The 17,859-nt window shown below is 43.5% G+C and overlaps 5 protein-coding genes across 5 annotated transcripts; 1 reads left to right on the top strand and 4 right to left on the bottom strand.

Annotated features, from left to right (window-relative positions):
* Positions 1 to 1,220: 1,220 nt before the first annotated feature.
* Positions 1,221 to 3,383, bottom strand: O0I10_011973 (uncharacterized protein; the record flags this gene model as incomplete). Its single annotated transcript, XM_058491924.1, has 2 exons — positions 1,221 to 2,617; positions 2,672 to 3,383. 2 exons carry the CDS (start codon positions 3,381 to 3,383, stop codon positions 1,221 to 1,223), a joined length of 2,109 nt encoding a protein of 702 aa, XP_058337307.1.
* Positions 3,384 to 6,766: 3,383 nt separating this feature from the next.
* On the top strand, positions 6,767 to 8,099 carry O0I10_011972 (uncharacterized protein; the record flags this gene model as incomplete). Its single annotated transcript, XM_058491923.1, has 3 exons — positions 6,767 to 6,805; positions 6,855 to 7,608; positions 7,696 to 8,099. 3 exons carry the CDS (start codon positions 6,767 to 6,769, stop codon positions 8,097 to 8,099), a joined length of 1,197 nt encoding a protein of 398 aa, XP_058337306.1.
* A 200-nt stretch (positions 8,100 to 8,299) lies between these two features.
* Positions 8,300 to 10,433, bottom strand: O0I10_011971 (uncharacterized protein; the record flags this gene model as incomplete). Its single annotated transcript, XM_058491922.1, has 3 exons — positions 8,300 to 8,920; positions 8,978 to 9,663; positions 9,725 to 10,433. 3 exons carry the CDS (start codon positions 10,431 to 10,433, stop codon positions 8,300 to 8,302), a joined length of 2,016 nt encoding a protein of 671 aa, XP_058337305.1.
* Positions 10,434 to 10,568: 135 nt separating this feature from the next.
* On the bottom strand, positions 10,569 to 12,666 carry O0I10_011970 (uncharacterized protein; the record flags this gene model as incomplete). Its single annotated transcript, XM_058491921.1, has 2 exons — positions 10,569 to 11,884; positions 11,955 to 12,666. The coding sequence occupies 2 exons, from the start codon at positions 12,664 to 12,666 to the stop codon at positions 10,569 to 10,571; spliced, it is 2,028 nt and encodes a 675-aa protein (XP_058337304.1).
* A 4,119-nt stretch (positions 12,667 to 16,785) lies between these two features.
* On the bottom strand, positions 16,786 to 17,787 carry O0I10_011969 (uncharacterized protein; the record flags this gene model as incomplete). The annotated part of the gene is made up of 5 exons (XM_058491920.1): positions 16,786 to 17,313; positions 17,368 to 17,502; positions 17,557 to 17,577; positions 17,639 to 17,652; positions 17,766 to 17,787. The coding sequence occupies 5 exons, from the start codon at positions 17,785 to 17,787 to the stop codon at positions 16,786 to 16,788; spliced, it is 720 nt and encodes a 239-aa protein (XP_058337303.1).
* Positions 17,788 to 17,859: the final 72 nt, after the last annotated feature.

Genomic DNA, 17,859 nt, shown 5'->3' with positions numbered 1-17,859 from the left:
CGGTTGATGGAGAGGAACCCACTATCCGACATTGTTGTCAACACACACACGCACTCGTTCTTTCCTTTGCTTTTATCAGCATCATCCTATGGCCCATCAACACATGTAAACACCACATCCAGCAATGACACAGTGACAGCCTCGTATGATCGACATCGGGTTCATTCACTTATACACGCCTTCACTTGAGCTATCGACCACCATGAGGATGAAGAAGGATTGCGTGGATTCCAGAGCATGACACTACCGGGGATGCTAGACGTTTCCTTCGGTGTGATAGCAGCTTTGCGCACAATGACGATTGGATCACACCAACTAAACAAGGATGGGGATGATGATGACGAGAACGGTTTGCTATGTTACATCCCAAGGCAAAAGGTGCTACACGATACAAGGTATATGCTACCATGACAAACCTATCGTCGAACGAAAAGTTGGTGAGCTGGAGACAAAAGGACGCAGCGACAAGCATGCTATGGTGTTGGGGCGTACACGTCTTAGTATGGAGATGCTTCTTCGACCTTACATCACACCGCCCTTTGCCACCCATCATTCGAATATTCCTCAGCGTCACTAGTTTACCAATAGATAGGCAAGGTCAACTGGATAAAATCGGTTTTATATTATCTTAAAGGTGCAGCTGGTGGATATGGAGGGGATATGGAATCTTTCAAATAGTCAAGGAGCAAGAACAGGGTATATGAAAACTCGTTAGGGGTATGGGGATGATCTTCGTCATCATCATGCCAAAGTGCTTCATGTGTGCCCTGATGCTGATTATCAGAGAGGATGCCAAACGGAAATGGATCAAGCAAGCTGGTGGGGGGGGGGGAAGGACATTTGCAATAGCTTTAAGCATGCACATCTAGCAATAAATGCCATGACGTACTTGATCGGTGGATGGTAAAGAACAGGCAATCTGTATCACATAGGAGGTTGAAGGATGTCATTTTTATGGTACCTATGCTGTGACATGTTACATGATAAGCGCAGACAGCATGCAAATAGACACCATGTCATGTCTTGTATTCTTAGTTGACCATGCTGGCTGTAATGGATAACGCTAGATGATGGATACCTTTATTGTGAATCTATACATTATAACAAAAGTAGGGCTGGATGATCGATACAGAGGATGATGGGCATGGATTATTAGTATTCGGTTGCATAAAGGAATGATGTAGGATAAAAAGTTGCATACGAATGTGTAATCAATAATCTTATAGATACCAGGTTTTGGAACAACGCAAGGTGGTAACAATTTTCACACCAGGCCTTTGCCTTTTGAGATTTCTAACGAAAGATCCTTCCACCCTACTATGCGAGAAGATGACAATAGAATGGAGCTGTGAAAGATTTCCCAAAGCATCCCAAGAATCGTCGTATTCAGCAGTTTCCACCATTGTGATACCGAGGTGCCGTAAATTTGGAAGGTTTTGTAGGTTTTTGATGGTACGAGCCGAAGGAGTAATGTCTGCATCCAAGTCGAGAGATAACAGCCGTGGGGATCCTTCCACGAGCACCTTTAAAAAGTCATCTATTTGCCAGGACGTTCTTCTCGAGATATACGATATTGTCAAATGGTGAAGCTGATTCAAATGGCAGATGGAAGCAACAAAGTGATCAGGAGTACAATCACCACGGTTGTCGAAACATAGTTTTAACTCTTTTAATGTGGTGCCCTCCTTTCGTTGAGAAAAACGGTGCATGAATCGTCCAATCACCGTCCGATCATCAAGGTGATTTACATGAAAAAAGTCAATCTCCAGTTTCTTTAAAGTGGGTGGTGGTGTGAATTCGAGGATGGAAGGATCCGATTTGATGGCATCTGCATTAATGCTCAATTCTTCGAGAAATGGCGCCTTTCGCATAATCCACCATCCAAAGTAAGCCTTGGGCAAAGAATAGCCTTGAAGAATGAGTGTCTTAAGACACGGATATTCAAGGTTGAAAAGCTCACGATCCTTGATGCTTCCATAACTCAAATTCATATGGAGGTGAACAAGCGTATTGTGATGTTGCTTTAGCATCGGGCACATGTCCATCCAAGTAACATAGTAGCTGTTGTTTTCTTCTGAAATCGATATTCTCTCCAATCCACCTCCTCCTTCGTTCATCCACTGATCCTCATGTTGTTGTTCATTACGTGCCCGTGATGGTGATCGTCTGAGTTTTGTTGTGAGTTGAAGATCTCTCATTGAAGGGCAATAGCGTTGGATCATTGTCATGTACTGCGTTTCAGTACATGGATTAAGTGAAAACGTCTTGAGTGAAGGGAACCGCCTCAGAATTTCCAAGAATTGGCCATTGAAAGTGATGCCGTCATAATGATCCAGGCGTAAGGTTGTGAGCTTTGGCCAGGTCTTCGTCGGTGGTACATATTTGAAATCGGTATCAAATCGATAGCCAACATCCAACGTCTCCAAATTGGGGCAATTGATCATGATGCCTGCTACATGTAGAGGTGGCTCAGGTGGGGCAAACACAGTAAAACCTTCGTCTTGTCCTGGGAGAGAGGGTATGCTTCTCGACCTCGTAATCGTCAAATGAGTCAAAGTATTGCTGACGTATTTTAATGATGAAACAAGCTGATCCACGTTGGTCGTTTGATTGAGATCTAATCAACACTGAAATCAATTCCTGGTCATCGAATGTGTTTTCTATGTATTACCTTCGATCTTCAGCTCCCGCAAAGAGCACAAATTTGCATCACGTAAAAACTCTGATTGCCAATTACCCTGATAATAGTAATTCATACATGCTGCCTTTGTATGTTGAGCAAATCGGGTAACCTGGTTGCTGGAGTCCTCGTCGTAAATGTTGAAACGAAATGCACCGCCACCAGCCTGAAGGACCCGATCAAACCACGTCTGTGACACATCCAAATAGGGGCATAGCTTCAAAGGATTCGATGTTCCATCATCAGCATCATGCATAAGCATCGGGAGAAGTATATGCGTCACAACGTCGAGTGGGAGTTGGCTGATAAAATCAATGCGACAGTTGTCACGCTGCATAGCATCGCTTTTGGCTTGTTGAAGCTTGCTGTATCCAGGATCATTGATATCAACAACACTGAGCCCCTCGTTGCAGATGTCTATAACAGCTTGTTGTCTACCTTGTTCGCTGTGGATAGCGGCTTCACGTAAATAGCCAAGAGGTGACAATGGCGAGATCTCTCGCATGGCAGCCGCATCACGAAGAGCAGTAGCAGAGTCGGCAGAGAGAGTCAACACAATCGCACGATCGTCTAACACATGGAGGACGTTTTGAATAGATTGCTGTAGCTGTGTCGTTGAATCAGAGACACGATTGGTGTATTGTGGACGAGTGGCAGTGAGCGTGGGTTGTTGACAGACGTCGTTCCAAATAGAGTGAATCATCGAAAGAGGTTCAAAAGTAATCAACCGCATCGGGTGTGAAATATCTTGAGAAGGTGTGAGCTGTCGTCATAGAAACGAGTAAGCTTGATTTGCTTGGAACGTACAATCATGCAATAAAAGAAAGTCTTGTATCGTATGCAATAATGACTTCGGGTATATATGTTTAAGCAACCTCGCCATAATGGAATCAGGGGCATCACATTCATGATAAAGTACTAAAATAGGAAATGTTGTCAAGACGACAAGATTGGCCTCCGATAATAATATTGCTCGATTCTCCACCGCACACCAAGCGCCACCTTACATCCATCCATCGACCCATCTTCCCCACCTGCTCATTCATCCCAAATAGGTATGTAATTGTTGAATGATACTAAGAGAAACAGAGCGACCTTCGCATTATTTATGATCTCGCTCGTGTATCAATTCATTTGTCTATATACTACATCAGCAGTATGTAAGCTTGTGATGGATATGAGGTCATGTATTGTGGTTACATAGCTATTATGAGTTGGCCTCTGTGGGTGTGGTATGATACATAATAATGTGCCCTTTTTATCAGACCAAGCATGTTGGCTTGAGCCGCATCTACTAGATTTTAATCCTAAACATGATGCATAAATATACATCAATGCCAAAGCAAGGTTATCCTTGCAATCATCAATAAGCGCTTAGGATTGAAGAGACACGTGATCATTTATCAGAGCTCTTGCTTATTGGCTGGTTGGGAGTCGTGTAACGGGTAGGTAGTGAAAAGCGGTATGTTGGGCCATTGTTGTTTGTAATAAAGCATCGGAGGCAAGATAGGTTCAGAAAACACTGTGCGAATCTGAGGTTGGTTGTTTATTATGAGATGCAGTTTCTTGTATAGCAATCATATGTACAAGGGTATTCCTATTCAACGAGTATTGTGTTATACATGGAATGGTCATGAATGCATTATGCACACATTCCGACTCATCATCATCACTTATAGTATCACCGACACCACATGTGAAATTGCAAATTGTTGTGGTATGAGCCATGTTCTCATCATTGGATCTGGGGGGGGGGGAAGATGGTACACTTTACGACGTGATTGATGGTTGGTGGGGCTCTGTTTTGCTGTAAAAGTGAGATGTTGCTTGGCCTCAATTACAAACGATATTCGGAGTAATCCATCACGCTACTCCCTATGTTGTGAGGGGGGGTGGAAATTGTTGTCATGATGGATCAAACTGATAAAGTGGTCAAGTATCTTGGAGTATTGAGTCGAGGTGATGAAATCCATCTGCGGCTTGAAAGCTGGTCTTTTTGTAGGTGACATATATCCGTCACATGTTCACCGTATTTTGACAGAGGAAGGTAAAACGGCCGACACGCGCTGTGATTTTGAAGTCATTCTTCTTCTCAACACCAACTTCCTATCACTCCTTCAATCGCTCACAATGGCACTTGCAACAGCCACTTGTTCGATTCGATACATCTCTTTCTTTCTTCAACAGCGCATGACGCAGCACAATCTACCAACCGAATAACCCACTTGCCAGAACTCGTCAACCAACACGGCAAGAACGGCGCATCTCTTCTTTCAGATTACGACCTTTGACAAGCTTACTAGTGGGTACGAACCTATTGCATTATACGAGCTACTCTTTTCACGCGTCGTGTTGCAGCATGTGTTGACGACTGGGTCCAGTATACTTCTTCTATTCTCCACAGCAAGACTTTGCATTGAGCATCACATGAAACAGCTTCGATACATCCATTGGTATAGCAACGTATTCAAGCACTCTTATTCAGATGCACCTACGTATCGAGGTGAGTATGCAAAATGGTCAGGGATATTGGTAGATGGATCATCTCTAACACGCATTTGTTATGGAACAGAGACCTTGTGGATGATGATGATGGGTCCTTTATTTGGCAGCTGGCTCCATGGCGTCTGAATCATACAAGAGTTCCAGTAGAAGATCAAGTTGATATATGTACCCTAGCTACGGATACGACGATAAGGATACTTGGAGCAACAACCACATTCACGTGAGGATATCAGCATACACGAGGACGTATACATGGTTGGATTCCAGAGCAGCGAGACAAGGAGATGAACTTCTACTTTTGGATGGTGTCCTTATGGCTTCAGTTTGTGAAACGATTATCGACAAGGAAAAAGTGAATCATGCTGAGGATGCTGGAATGGACGACTTGGCCTGCTGATTGGGAGGAACACTATCCGATATTGTTTTCAACATGCAATGACAGCCTTGGATGACCAGCATCGGGCTCATTCACTTATCCATGCCTTCACGTGACCTATCGACCGCCATGAGGATGAAGAAGGATTGCGTGGATTCCAGAGCATGACACTGCTGAGGATGCTTGACGTTTTCTTGGATGTGGCAGCATCTTTGCGTGTGATGGCGATTGGATCATGTCAACTGGACAAGGATGGGGATGATGGATTGGATGATGATGATGAGAGCGGTTTTTCATGTTACATCCCACGCAAAATGTGCTACATGATCCAACAAGATATACGCTGCTACAACAAACCTATCGTTGAATGAAACATTGGTGACTTGAGAACGAAAGGCTATGGTACCGGCACCTGCCCATCTTACTATGGAGGTGCTTCATCGACCCTATATCAGAATACTCTTCGCAGTCGATCTTTTGATGATATAGTAGCATCTCACATAGGCAAGGTCAAGTGGATAAAGTTGTCTTGATATTATCAAATAAAATTCAACTGGTGGAGATGAAATGGATATGGAATCTTTCGACGAGCGAATGAGCATGAACAGGTATAAAGCTCATTAGGGGGTGGGGATGTCTTTACCATCATCATGCACAAACGACCACTAAGAGCTTCATGTGTTCCCGGAGGCTGATTATCAAGTCAAATACAAATGGATCAAGTCAGGGAAGCAGGTGGGCCATTTACAATAGCTTTAAGCATACACAACAAGTAATAAAATTCATGACATACTTGATCGGTGGATGATAAGGATTAGGCAATCTGTATCACATAGGATATTGAAAGATGTCATTTCTGTGCTACTTTTACTGTGACACGTTACATCCAAACTAGGACGGAATGGTTCCGCCTTGTTGCATGATGCGCGCACACATCTTTACCTCGCTCGCTTAAAAGGCTTCATTATTAAATCTCTTCACCCATGGTATGATGCTCATGATCCGAGGATTTGGCCCATTTAAAATCAGCAATAAACGCGTTGTCATGCGTCGTATTACAATGCTTCTTCCATGTTGTATGCAAGGAGCATCCGATCGGCACGCTGCACGTAACACAAACACATGCACAAAACAGAGGCGTAAAAAGATGATGATGAGCAACACCCTTTTCCCACTACCCAACTCCTTTTCGTTTCCACTTTGCCATGACGTGCGATGAACCAACCATTTTCAATGCTTTTGAAGTATGTAAGCTGGTATCTCGATTACAATTATCTAAATACATACATACAGCCTAAATTACGTCTCTTGAGCGATCCTCACTTTTTGTTGCTTTACGTGCCCAACGACAAAGGAACCAAAATGAAGTTGATTCGTCCTGCAACCGATACGTACCATCAAAGCCGCATTATAGACAAGATCCCTGACAAGGAAGAAAAGGAACCAGCAGAGGCGTCCATTTTGCCACACTATGCGCTCTCTCATATATGGGGTATCTCAAAGGCTAATTTACATTTATGGCAAGAGATCGGTGACTATGTGGATGATGAAAAGGGACAACCTGCTGCACCTATTTCGATGCGACCTGAAAAACGCGAGACTTTGCTCAAGCTACTTGAACACCATCCTGACAGCTATTGGTGGATCGACGTTTTGTGCGCACGCACGGATACCCCCTTGGATATTATGGGGGATATTTACGCTCAATGCTATAAATGCTATGCTCTGGTTGATTGTGATGCAGCTGTCATACCCGAAATACAAAGGATTGGTTATAAGCATGAAGCGGTGCGATTTCCAAGCGAAAGAATACTTAGCAGCCTTCCATCTGAAGTTGATGTTTGGAAAGCGTTCATCAATTGTAAATGGTGGCAGCGTGTATGGACATGGCAGGAAATGGCGCTTCCTAAGGAATTGGTGTTTATAGCTGAAACTGCCAACGACATGACCAATGACAACATGGTGGAGATGTCCGAGCTATTTTACTTTGGGGTAAACTTCCATAATATACTATCCCACGTGGATGGTACGGAGGAAGGCGATGAAGGTATGTACCCTACGTAAACATCGAAATGGATGTGCCTATTCAAAAGACAACCACTCACTTTAACTCTTGCATTCTACAACCCTACAGCTATAAAGAGTTGGAACAATGGGCCCTTTCAGTGGATGTATGAAGTAGGAGCTTCCCGGAGCTGCTACCGACCATCTGCCCATCACATAGAAGACATTATAGCGAATAGAAAGACATTTCTCTTGGTCAATGCGTTCTCAAAATCATCTCGGCAATGCATGGATCCGGTTGATTATGTGTATGGTGTATTAGGCGTATTCGAGTTCCATATCCCAAGAAACATTGAACCCAATCAAGTTTGGCAGCTTTTCTTATCCAACCTGGAAAAAACGATTGGTTGGTCTTGGTACCGGATAAGTCGTCGTGCACGTCATTTTGATCTTGAGTCTGCTCGCAATATGGCTCATGTATATCAAGGTTTAGTGAAAGATAGACGCCATAGCATTCATTGTATTCTTAGTTGACCTTGTTGACTAAGTAAAAACGCTAGATGATGAATACCTTATTGTAAAACTATACATTATGCGTAACAAAATTAGAGCTGGATGATCAATACAGAGGATGATGATATGGGGATTATTGAATTATATAAAGGAAGGATGTTAGATGGGAAGCTTCATATGAAGATATGTATGTACAATATCAAACAACCTAAATACAAGGATCAAAGCCGAAAACGACGCCAGGGGGCCACTACTTTTACACCAGGTCTTTGGTTCTTGAGATTGTTGATGGAAGATCGTTTCAGCATAGTATCCGAGAAGAGGCAAACAGAATGGAGCTGTGAAAGAGTTCCCAAAGCATCCCATGCTTCATTGTATTCAGGAGTGTCGTCCATTTTAATGCCGAGGTGTCGTAAATGTTGAAGCTTTTGTGGATCCTTGATAGCACAAGCCGAAGGAGAAAGGTTTAGATTCAATTCAAGAGATAAAAGACATGGGCATCCTTCCACAAGCATATTTACAAAGTGGTCCATTTTCCATGGCTTCCTTCTCAAGAAAAACGATATCGCCAAACGCTGAAGCTGATTCAAACGGCAGATGGAAGCAATAAGAATATCAGGAGTAACATCATCGTGGTTGTTGAAAGATATCTGTAACTCCTTTAAGGAGGTTCCAGAAAAGCGGTCCAGAAATCGTACAATCACTGTCGGGTCTTCAAGGCGATCTATATGGCGAAGGTCCAGCACGAGTTTTCTTAGGGTGGATGGTGGTGTGAAACCGAGTAGAACAGGATTCGATACGATGATATCTGCTGTAATGCTCAATTCCTCGAGAAACGGCGCCTTTCGCATAATCCATCACCCAAAGCAAGCATCGATCGAAGCATAGTCTTGAAGAACCAATGTTTTAAGGCAAGGGTATTCCAGGTTGAAAAGGTCACCATCATTGTAGCCATCATAATCCATATTCAACTCGAGGTGAATAAGCGTATTGTGGTGTTGCTGTAGCATCGGGCACATATCCATCCAAGCGTCATAGCCTCGGTGACCTTCTGAAACCGTTATTTTCTCCAATCCACCTCCTCCTTCATTGATCCACTGATCCTCATGTTGTTGCTCATATCGTGCTGGTTGTGATTGTGTGCGTTTTGGAATGAGTTCAAGCTCACTCATGGAAGGGCAATAGCGTTGGATCATTGTCATCGGTTGCGTTTCAATACATGGATTAAGCACAAGCTTCTTGAGCGATGGAAACCGCTTCAAAATCTCCAAGAATTGACCTTCGAAAGCAACGCCGTGATGATGATCCAGACGTAAGGTTGTGAGTTGTGGCCAAGTCTTTGTCGATGGGACAGCACTGAAATCGGTAGCGAATCGATAGCCACAATCCAACGATACCAAATTGGGGCAATTGATCAAGATGTCTACCACATTTAGAGGTGGATCAGGTGAGGGAAACAAACGAGGACGTTGTCCTGGCTGAGAGGGAATGCTTTTCGACCTCGTAATCGTCAAATGAATCAAAGTGTTGCTGACGTATCGTAATGATGAAATAAGATGATCCAGGTCGATTGTTTGATTGAGACCTAAACAACATTGAAATCAATTCTTGGTCTTCAAATACATCATCACCCTTTCTATTAATACCTATAATCTCCATCTCCCGCAAAAAGCACAGGTTCGCATCACGTAAAAAGTCTGATTGCCAATTTCCCTCATGATAGTAACTCATGTATGCTGCCTTTGTATGTTGAGCAAAGCGAGTAATCTGGTTGCTGGAGCGCTCGTTGTAAACCTTGAAATGAAATGCACCGCCACTAGCGTGAAGGGCCCGATCAAACCACGTCCTTGACACATCCAAATAGGGGCATAGCTTCAAGGGATCCGATATCCCACCACCATCATCCAAAAGCATCGGAAAAAGCACATGTGTCACAATGTCAAGGGGGAGCTGGCTGATGAAATCAATGCGACAGGCACCACGTTGCATAGCATCGCTTTTGGCTTGTTGAAGCTTGCTGTATCCAGGATCATTGATATCAACAATACTGAGTCCTTTGTTGCAAACATCCACAACAGCTTGTTGTCTACCTTGTTCGCTGTAGATAGTAGCTTCACGTAAATAGCCAAGGGGTGACAATGGCGAAAGTTCTTGCATGGCAGCCGCATCACGAAGAGCCGTAGCAAAGTTGGCAGAGAGCGTCAAGACGATGGCACGATCGTCTAACACATGGAGGACGTTTTGAATAGATTGCTGTAGCTGTGTCGTTGAATCAGAAGCACGCTTGGCGTAATGTGGACGAGTGGCAATGAGCGTGGGTAGTTGACAGAGGTCGTTCCAAATAGAGTGATTCATCGAAAGAGCTTCAAAAGTAATGAAGGGCATCGGGTGTCAAATATCTAGCAAAAGGTGTGGGCTGTCGTCATAGAAACGAGTATGCTTTACTTCTCTGGAAACGTACAATCATGGAATAAAAGAAAGTATTGTATCTTATTGGATAATGATTTTGGGTATATGTTTACGCAACCTCGCCATAATAGAATCAGGAACAGCACATTCAAGATAAAGCTGTTCTAAACGAGGAAATGTTGTCAAGGCAACGAGGTCGACCTCCGACAGTGATTCGGCTCGAATTCGGAGACATTTGAGATTTGGAAGTGTGCTCAACGGCATCATGAGATCGTCAGCAAATGTGGCACGGCGACCACCGAGAGTTAGCTTTTGAAGAGAGGAACATCCTGCCAACGCTGATGTGCATTCTTTGGGAATATGATAGGCGATTAATTCCAAGGTCTTGAGACATGGCAGCCTGGCAATACGAGATATAGATGTTTCTGATATAGTCAAACTCATGCCAGTGCATATGGTGATCTCTTGTAGCGTAGACTGGTCCCCCATTGCAATATGATACTCCAAGAATTGAACAATGCCTTCATTATCTTCCTCACCAAAGATGTATTGATCTTCCCAAGGCCGAGTGATTTCTAGCTTTGAAAGCTTCTTCGACTTGGTCATCACGTTGGCGATTTCAGGTTGAAAAAGTGATTCTTTGATGCTGATAGTTGTGAGATTGGGCGCGTTCAATACGATCCATGAAATAAAAGGGTTGCATGAAGATGAACAAAACTCGGCAAAACGAATGCTGGCAAGTCGTATCAATGAAGTGTCTGATTGAGTTGGGTCATTTTCCAGTATCTTGCCTCGACGATCACCAATCTGCAAAATCCGTCCATCCGATAATTCCCAAAGCGCATCATAATGCCTTATGATATCACCATCACAATCAAACGTTTCCAGTGTGTTTCGATGGGTGAGAAAGAACTGAATCAAATGATCTTGTACATAAAAGTCTTTGAAGCCATGGAAGCGCGCCAGCGTGATCCCTTTACGATTTGGATGAACATCGATTTTGTCGGCGCGAAAACTTCTGTCACCGAAATAAAGTCTCTGCAGATAGGGACAGAGCTCATGTAGGATGGGTAAGAGGCTGGAATCGGCCTTTGGCGTGATCTCGAATGACAATAAGGAAGGAAGCCGGCTGAGGATATCTTCTATCGCATCGTCGTCGAGAGGTATGTCTGATACGTTGTGAATTGCTAGATGCGTCAACTTGGGATAACGTGCTGAAGGTGGTAAAGGCACATCAACACCCACCTCATCCATTGACAGGGACACAAGATTGGGACATGATTCCAAAATATCGCATAATTCAAGACAATGACCATCCATGATGTACAAGTGCGTCAGTGAATCAGCAATCATTTGAAGACCACTTATTAATGGACGAAAAGGCGTTGAAGGATTACCTGATACGTAAAACAAAAGTTATTCGCATCGACCATCATGTCACATTACACCTTATCCATATGTACTTACACATGATATCTAATACTTTTAGACTGGAAAAGTGTGCACGAGAAAAGAGTTCATCCAAATCCACGTCCTTCATAGAAACGTCTAAGCTCTGTACATAGGGTGCAAATCGGACAAGCTGATCATGTCCCGCCTTGAAGGTGGCTTCTGCATCATCAAAATGGTAGTCCAAGCCGTCAGGGTGCTGCAAGAAACGCTCCCGCCATGTACGTGATACATAAAGAGGCCCATACAACGAATGCGAATATAATTTTGGCTCTATCCTTGGTATAATGTTGATGATGACAATATCTAGTGGGAGCTGGCTGATGAAGTCGACACGTTTGTTGCTGATGTTTATTGCTGTCATCCGATGTTGCTGAAGCTGGTGATAATAGGCATCTGATTCAGGCACTGCTTCAAGTCCTCGATCATATATGGAAATGGCTGCTGCATGATGGCCTTGCTGACAATACACGTCTCCCATACACAAGTATCCAAATCCTGAACCAGGTGATATGGTCCTTATGGCTGCTGCATCTCGTAACGCTCTTTCAAACTGGGCACTGTTGGCTAACAACTTGGCACGTTCATTGAGCACCTTGACGAATTGGTGGGCGGTTTGCTGTAGGGTCTCGGTTGCCGTGGCAATTCGGTTGCCGTCATTACCATGTTGAGCTGTGGTAATGGTGGCCTTTAACAATTCAGTCCAGGCAATGCTCTCTACGGTTGTCATTCGTCGTAATGTGTGTTGTTGTGTGCGTCGAGCAAAGCAGTAAAAGCAAAGGAGTGAAGCCGAAGTAAATCATGACTTTGTCGGGTGGAATTTCAGCACAAGGAACTCAACCCACAATGGATGTCGTAACTAACCCGGTAGAACAGAAGTCCAGCTGCATGTATCTACTTGCCCACTATGATTGATGCTATCATCCTAAACGACTGGCCCATCCAATTATCCTAATACTTTACACGCTATTCCATGGCAGGTGCTATCATCATCTTTTGTGCGACCTGGCAACCATGTACAGCAATCATATCCACATCCACCTTTTTGATCCACCGTATATACAGCTCTCATCTTTGCTTTTTGCTCACTCATCGCTAGTAGATTGTAATAGTTGAATGATACCAAGAGTGAAATAGACCAACGTTTGCATTATCATGTATGCAGCTTTTTGTTTTCCAGCTATCTATTAATTCACTCGTGTGTATACATCAGCAGTAATCTTGATGTGGATATGTAGTCATGTATTGTGCCTAGCTTTTATGGTGGGTCTCTATCTGTGGGCGTGGGATTCTGATTTAGTGTGCTTTTATGGGGCCGAGCAGGTTGGCTTAAGCAGGATCTAGAAGATACTAATCCTAAACATGACGCATAAATATACATCAATGCCAAAGTAATGTTATCCTTACAATCAATAATTGCTTATACGATTGAACATACACGTGACCATAATCAGTGCTCTTGCATTATTGGCTGGGTGGGAACCGTGTAACAGCGTAGGCAGTAAAAAGCGGCATGTTGGGCTACGTAATTTCGGCACGCTCTCTTTCACGTCTACCTACTCTTCTTCTTCAACCGCATTTCCCTCTACTGCACAATGGCATCCACAGCACCTTCCTCGCAACGACTTATTTTCAACCGATGATAGCGCGTACATGGCAACTTCGACGCTCATTCTTTATGCGTTCTGCAACGATCAAACAAGGAGACTACAGCTCGAATTCTTTGTCAAGCTTGGTGACAACAAGCAACTAGTTCCAGGATACTTCTTCCTTGGGTGATGCTACATCAGGTTGATCAGCTTTATCTATCACAAATCGGCCATGGATACAGTGATTATCATCACCTCTTCATGCGCCTAATATACGCGTCATCATCCAGCAGCGCACTATTACGAGGGATTTGTATTATCATTCACTCATTTATCAAGGTAATAAGAGTATAGATGGCTTTATTGATCAAGTAATGATGATTAACAATAAGGACCATTTAGTAAAACATACAACGCGATGGTCGAGAAGGAGGATGCTATATATGACAACCACTGGTGTTCTCAAGTACGCGTCAATGCAAGCAATCTTGAAGTATACGACATGACTTATATCGTCACCTGATTGGGTTGCGATGGAAAACGGCTACGAATCAAGAGATTGATCAACCGATAGGTGGAAAGGATGCATATCAACAACGATCACATGGCTCTTTCAATCAACATGTTGGAGTTGCATTGGCTATGGATGGATGAATGCAATCAAGCGCAGTGATGGGTAATCCTGGAACCTGGTTTTCGTTATTTGGCACGGTTGTCAGCAAGAAGGATGGATTTTACCACGTGAATACGGCTGAGGATGATGATGGATTGGATGGGAATTGAGGAACGGGCCTAGATCTTTGACAAAAGGTGTTGTACAGCCATGGATGGTATTGAAGTACTCGATTCAATGCATGCAGAAGCTACTTTGCAATCATGGATGAAGGATCATTAGGGCGGCAGCAACCACGAATAGGATGGCACAATTATCCCTCCTCCCTCTATGTGATGCACCCCTTTATTATTCAATGCTGCTCTTTTATCATATTACACGATAAACATCCACACTACCATGTGCTATTCTTCGACTTCATTGAATGATGGAATTGGATTGACTTTCATAAGGGTGTCGTACTATCAGCTCCTACGTACAAGATGTGGATCACTTGGGTGGTTTCTCATTAGAAGGCGGATACATAGATATATGAAGGTCGGGAAACGAGATTGGATCATTTACATAATCGTATCAAGATACTTCCCTTCTTTTGACATAACACTGCCGCATTCGCTAAAGCTTACTGGTTCACAAGATCATAGTCTACGAGTACGAGTAGGAATCTGATGGACGAGGAAGACCACGATGGCGGCAATGTAGCAAGATAGCTAGATGAAATAAAGCATTGTTTACTTATTACCTCGCTTGGACTTTTCTAGCTTGTGGATTACATACTATTGTTGCTTCGAAGATGGAATAATAAAGGTGGTCCCGGTTGTATAGGTCATGGAAGAAGTATATGGCGTTTGTGATACAATAAGGAGGAATGGTATGACCTTGAGAAGAGAAAAAGTGAAGCGATCCGTGCATTGACCCATCATTGGATTGGTTGCTGGTGGGTTTACATACATAATACAAATTGGTTTATGCAGCTCGACCTTCTCCTACATGCAAATGTCATATACCCGTACCTTGATACATACCTTCATTATTGGATGCTGTTTACATACTTAAGTACCTTCACAAAAGGCAATCATCATCATCATCCATTTGTGCAGCAACCTGTCAACGGCGTGTCTGTGTAACCACCACGTGCCGTTCACTCAGCTCTTCATCTTTTCGTTAATGCAGCCGACACCATCCACTAGGAAAAAGCAACTCCATCACGCTTACGGAATAGGTAAAACATAAAGGCACTTGTATCTCCACTCTTTACAATGAAACGTGGGGTTTTGAATAGAGCAATGGGCTCGGCTTGGCCAACAGCACCTTGTGTGAAAGTTTCACGATCAAGCTTGCCAATCCCAGATTTCGCAATGTCGCCACCAGCCAAACTGGATCTGGGGGTCGACCTCTTCGACGACGACGACCAAAAAATATTTTTTGGGCTGTTTGCGACATTGAACGCGAAACTTTCACACAAGGTGCTGTTGGCCAAGCCGAGCCCATTGCTCTATCAAAGACCCCACGTTTCATTGTAAAGTTCGGAGATACAGGCGTCTTTATGTTTTTACTATGCTGTAAGCGTGATGCTATATGAGAAGTGGTCTTTGTTCATTGTCGATCAGCTAGACCTGGATACAGCCAAAGATGCAGAGGGACTTCTTTGTGTAACACAGCTGTTTTGCAGGATTGGAAGGGTCGATGTATGATTACTTTATGGATGATCTGGGAACAGCCATGTATTGCCAGCTAACACCCATTTCCTCTCAATCAGCACTGTTGGCAGATCCAGTGCATGGAAGCGATGCTCCTGCTCCAGACATTCATGTCCATGATTGGATTACCTTGATCCGAGTTGATTTGAGTGAGCTACGCTCAAACAAGATTACATCAGTTGAGATAGATAGATGGTGCTTGATGCATGGGCTGGTGTATTCTCTCTTTGACCGTAACTCAACCAAATCAGCTCGGATCTAGAAAGTTAAATCATGCAAGTAAATCTCTGGAGCAGGAGCATGGTTCACATCTATTGGAATGAGCAACAGTTGGGAATGGGAGGAAGTAGCTGTTAACTTGCAATTTATGAATTGCTATTAAAGAGCTCTCTTTTCTTTTTATTGGTGGGTGGGGCCGATGCGGATGACAACCCATTCATGAATCAACCCATTTGGCGGCAAATGGTCTTACCAAGGAATATCACACAGAGCAATCACATGGATGGGATGAAAGGCATTGCCTTTGGAGGATCCCTACACTGGGGACAATCATCACAAGCATCAAGCAATTATCACAGCTACCAAGTTACATCTGATATGGAGCCACCACCATATCAGGAACGCAATCATATGAAATCACACGTACGCCAACAGTGCAATCCTATCAAATACAGCAAAACCAAAAGCAAGAAGAGCGTTGTGTGGGACGACGAAGTGCAACATTGAATAACATAGGTTATGCAGTAGGAACTAAATCTATCATTAGCTTGACGTGCAATAAATACAATCTACAAAGGACAAGTTGTAGCAAAGAGCTAAGCTCGTTCATAACTCAACAACCGACATAAGGGGCAAGGTAACAATACTCATTATCATCAAACAATGACACCCATTTGCATATTTATGAAGACATCACAAGGATACATGTTTAATGAAATGAGAAACAACTAATCATTATCCTCTGTTTTTCGCCGAATCTTCCTTTTGCTTCCCTCCTTCCCAAGTTTACGTTTCTTAAACATAGCACCACCAGTATCCTTCTTCTTGTCGTCATCGCCATCATCCACTAAGGCATCCACTGGATATTCTTTCTCTCGTATTTTGAAATTACGTAGATCCTCTTCATCTTCCTGTTCGTCGTCTTGGAATTCAGGTGGTACATCACGAGATGTTGCTGCTGTCGCATCCTTCTTTTCTGGTTTGTTGTCAGATTTCTTCTCGGCAGGTAACATGGTTTGCCATTGACCAGGTTCGGCTATAGCTGCTGGTATCGCCCATTCATCTCGACCTTGTAAATTCTGTGGGATGGCGGGTGCCTTTCCTTGAAGCTCTTCAAGCGTAGGTGGTGGAGGTGTGGGTGTGGCTGATGACGTTGCTACTGGATACTGCCTCGATCGACGTGAATAGTCCGATACTGAAGATGTTGACGATAGCGATCCACGATCACCTTTGTGAATAAATGATTGTACGGCAGCCTAATTGCAAAGGTTGGTTACCAAGGATCATGTTGCATGGATACTTTAAATTACCTTTTCAATCCGTTGCAGCTCCCGCATTTTTTCCTCTTCTTCCTCTTTCTTCAATTGTCCATCCTTATACACTCCTCGTAGGAATCGTTCTACTGCTTCCTTGTGTGCTCGGCCATTGTTATGTATCTCTAGTGACTACCACATACAACGTTTGAGAGGATCCTTTTGTAAGGGTAGAAACACACTTACTGGCTTATTGTTGGCAATAAACTTTTTGCAATACTTGCACCAGTGCTTTTGTGCAGACACCCAGAAATCAGCCCTACAGTACCAATGAGCCTAATGCTACAAGAGATGCGTGTGTTGAAGCCTACATGTCAATGAGGTGGGGAGTCGAAATGTCGTGACTTTGGAAGTAAAGCGAAAAGACAAGAAAGGAAAAAGGCAGCTGGGTTAACCTTCTTTTCTTTTACTGCACATATAAAACCCTTTCACCTTGTAAGTTCCTACATAGCAAAGACTCAAGATCTAGGCCTAATCATAGCTGCATTC

The sequence above is a fragment of the Lichtheimia ornata genome, assembly GCF_029851405.1.
Source record: "Lichtheimia ornata isolate CBS 291.66 chromosome Unknown scaffold00106, whole genome shotgun sequence".
NCBI lineage: Eukaryota > Fungi > Mucoromycota > Mucoromycetes > Mucorales > Lichtheimiaceae > Lichtheimia > Lichtheimia ornata.
The sequence above is the reverse complement of the archived record's forward strand: the minus strand, read 5'-3'. Positions and strand labels throughout refer to the sequence as shown.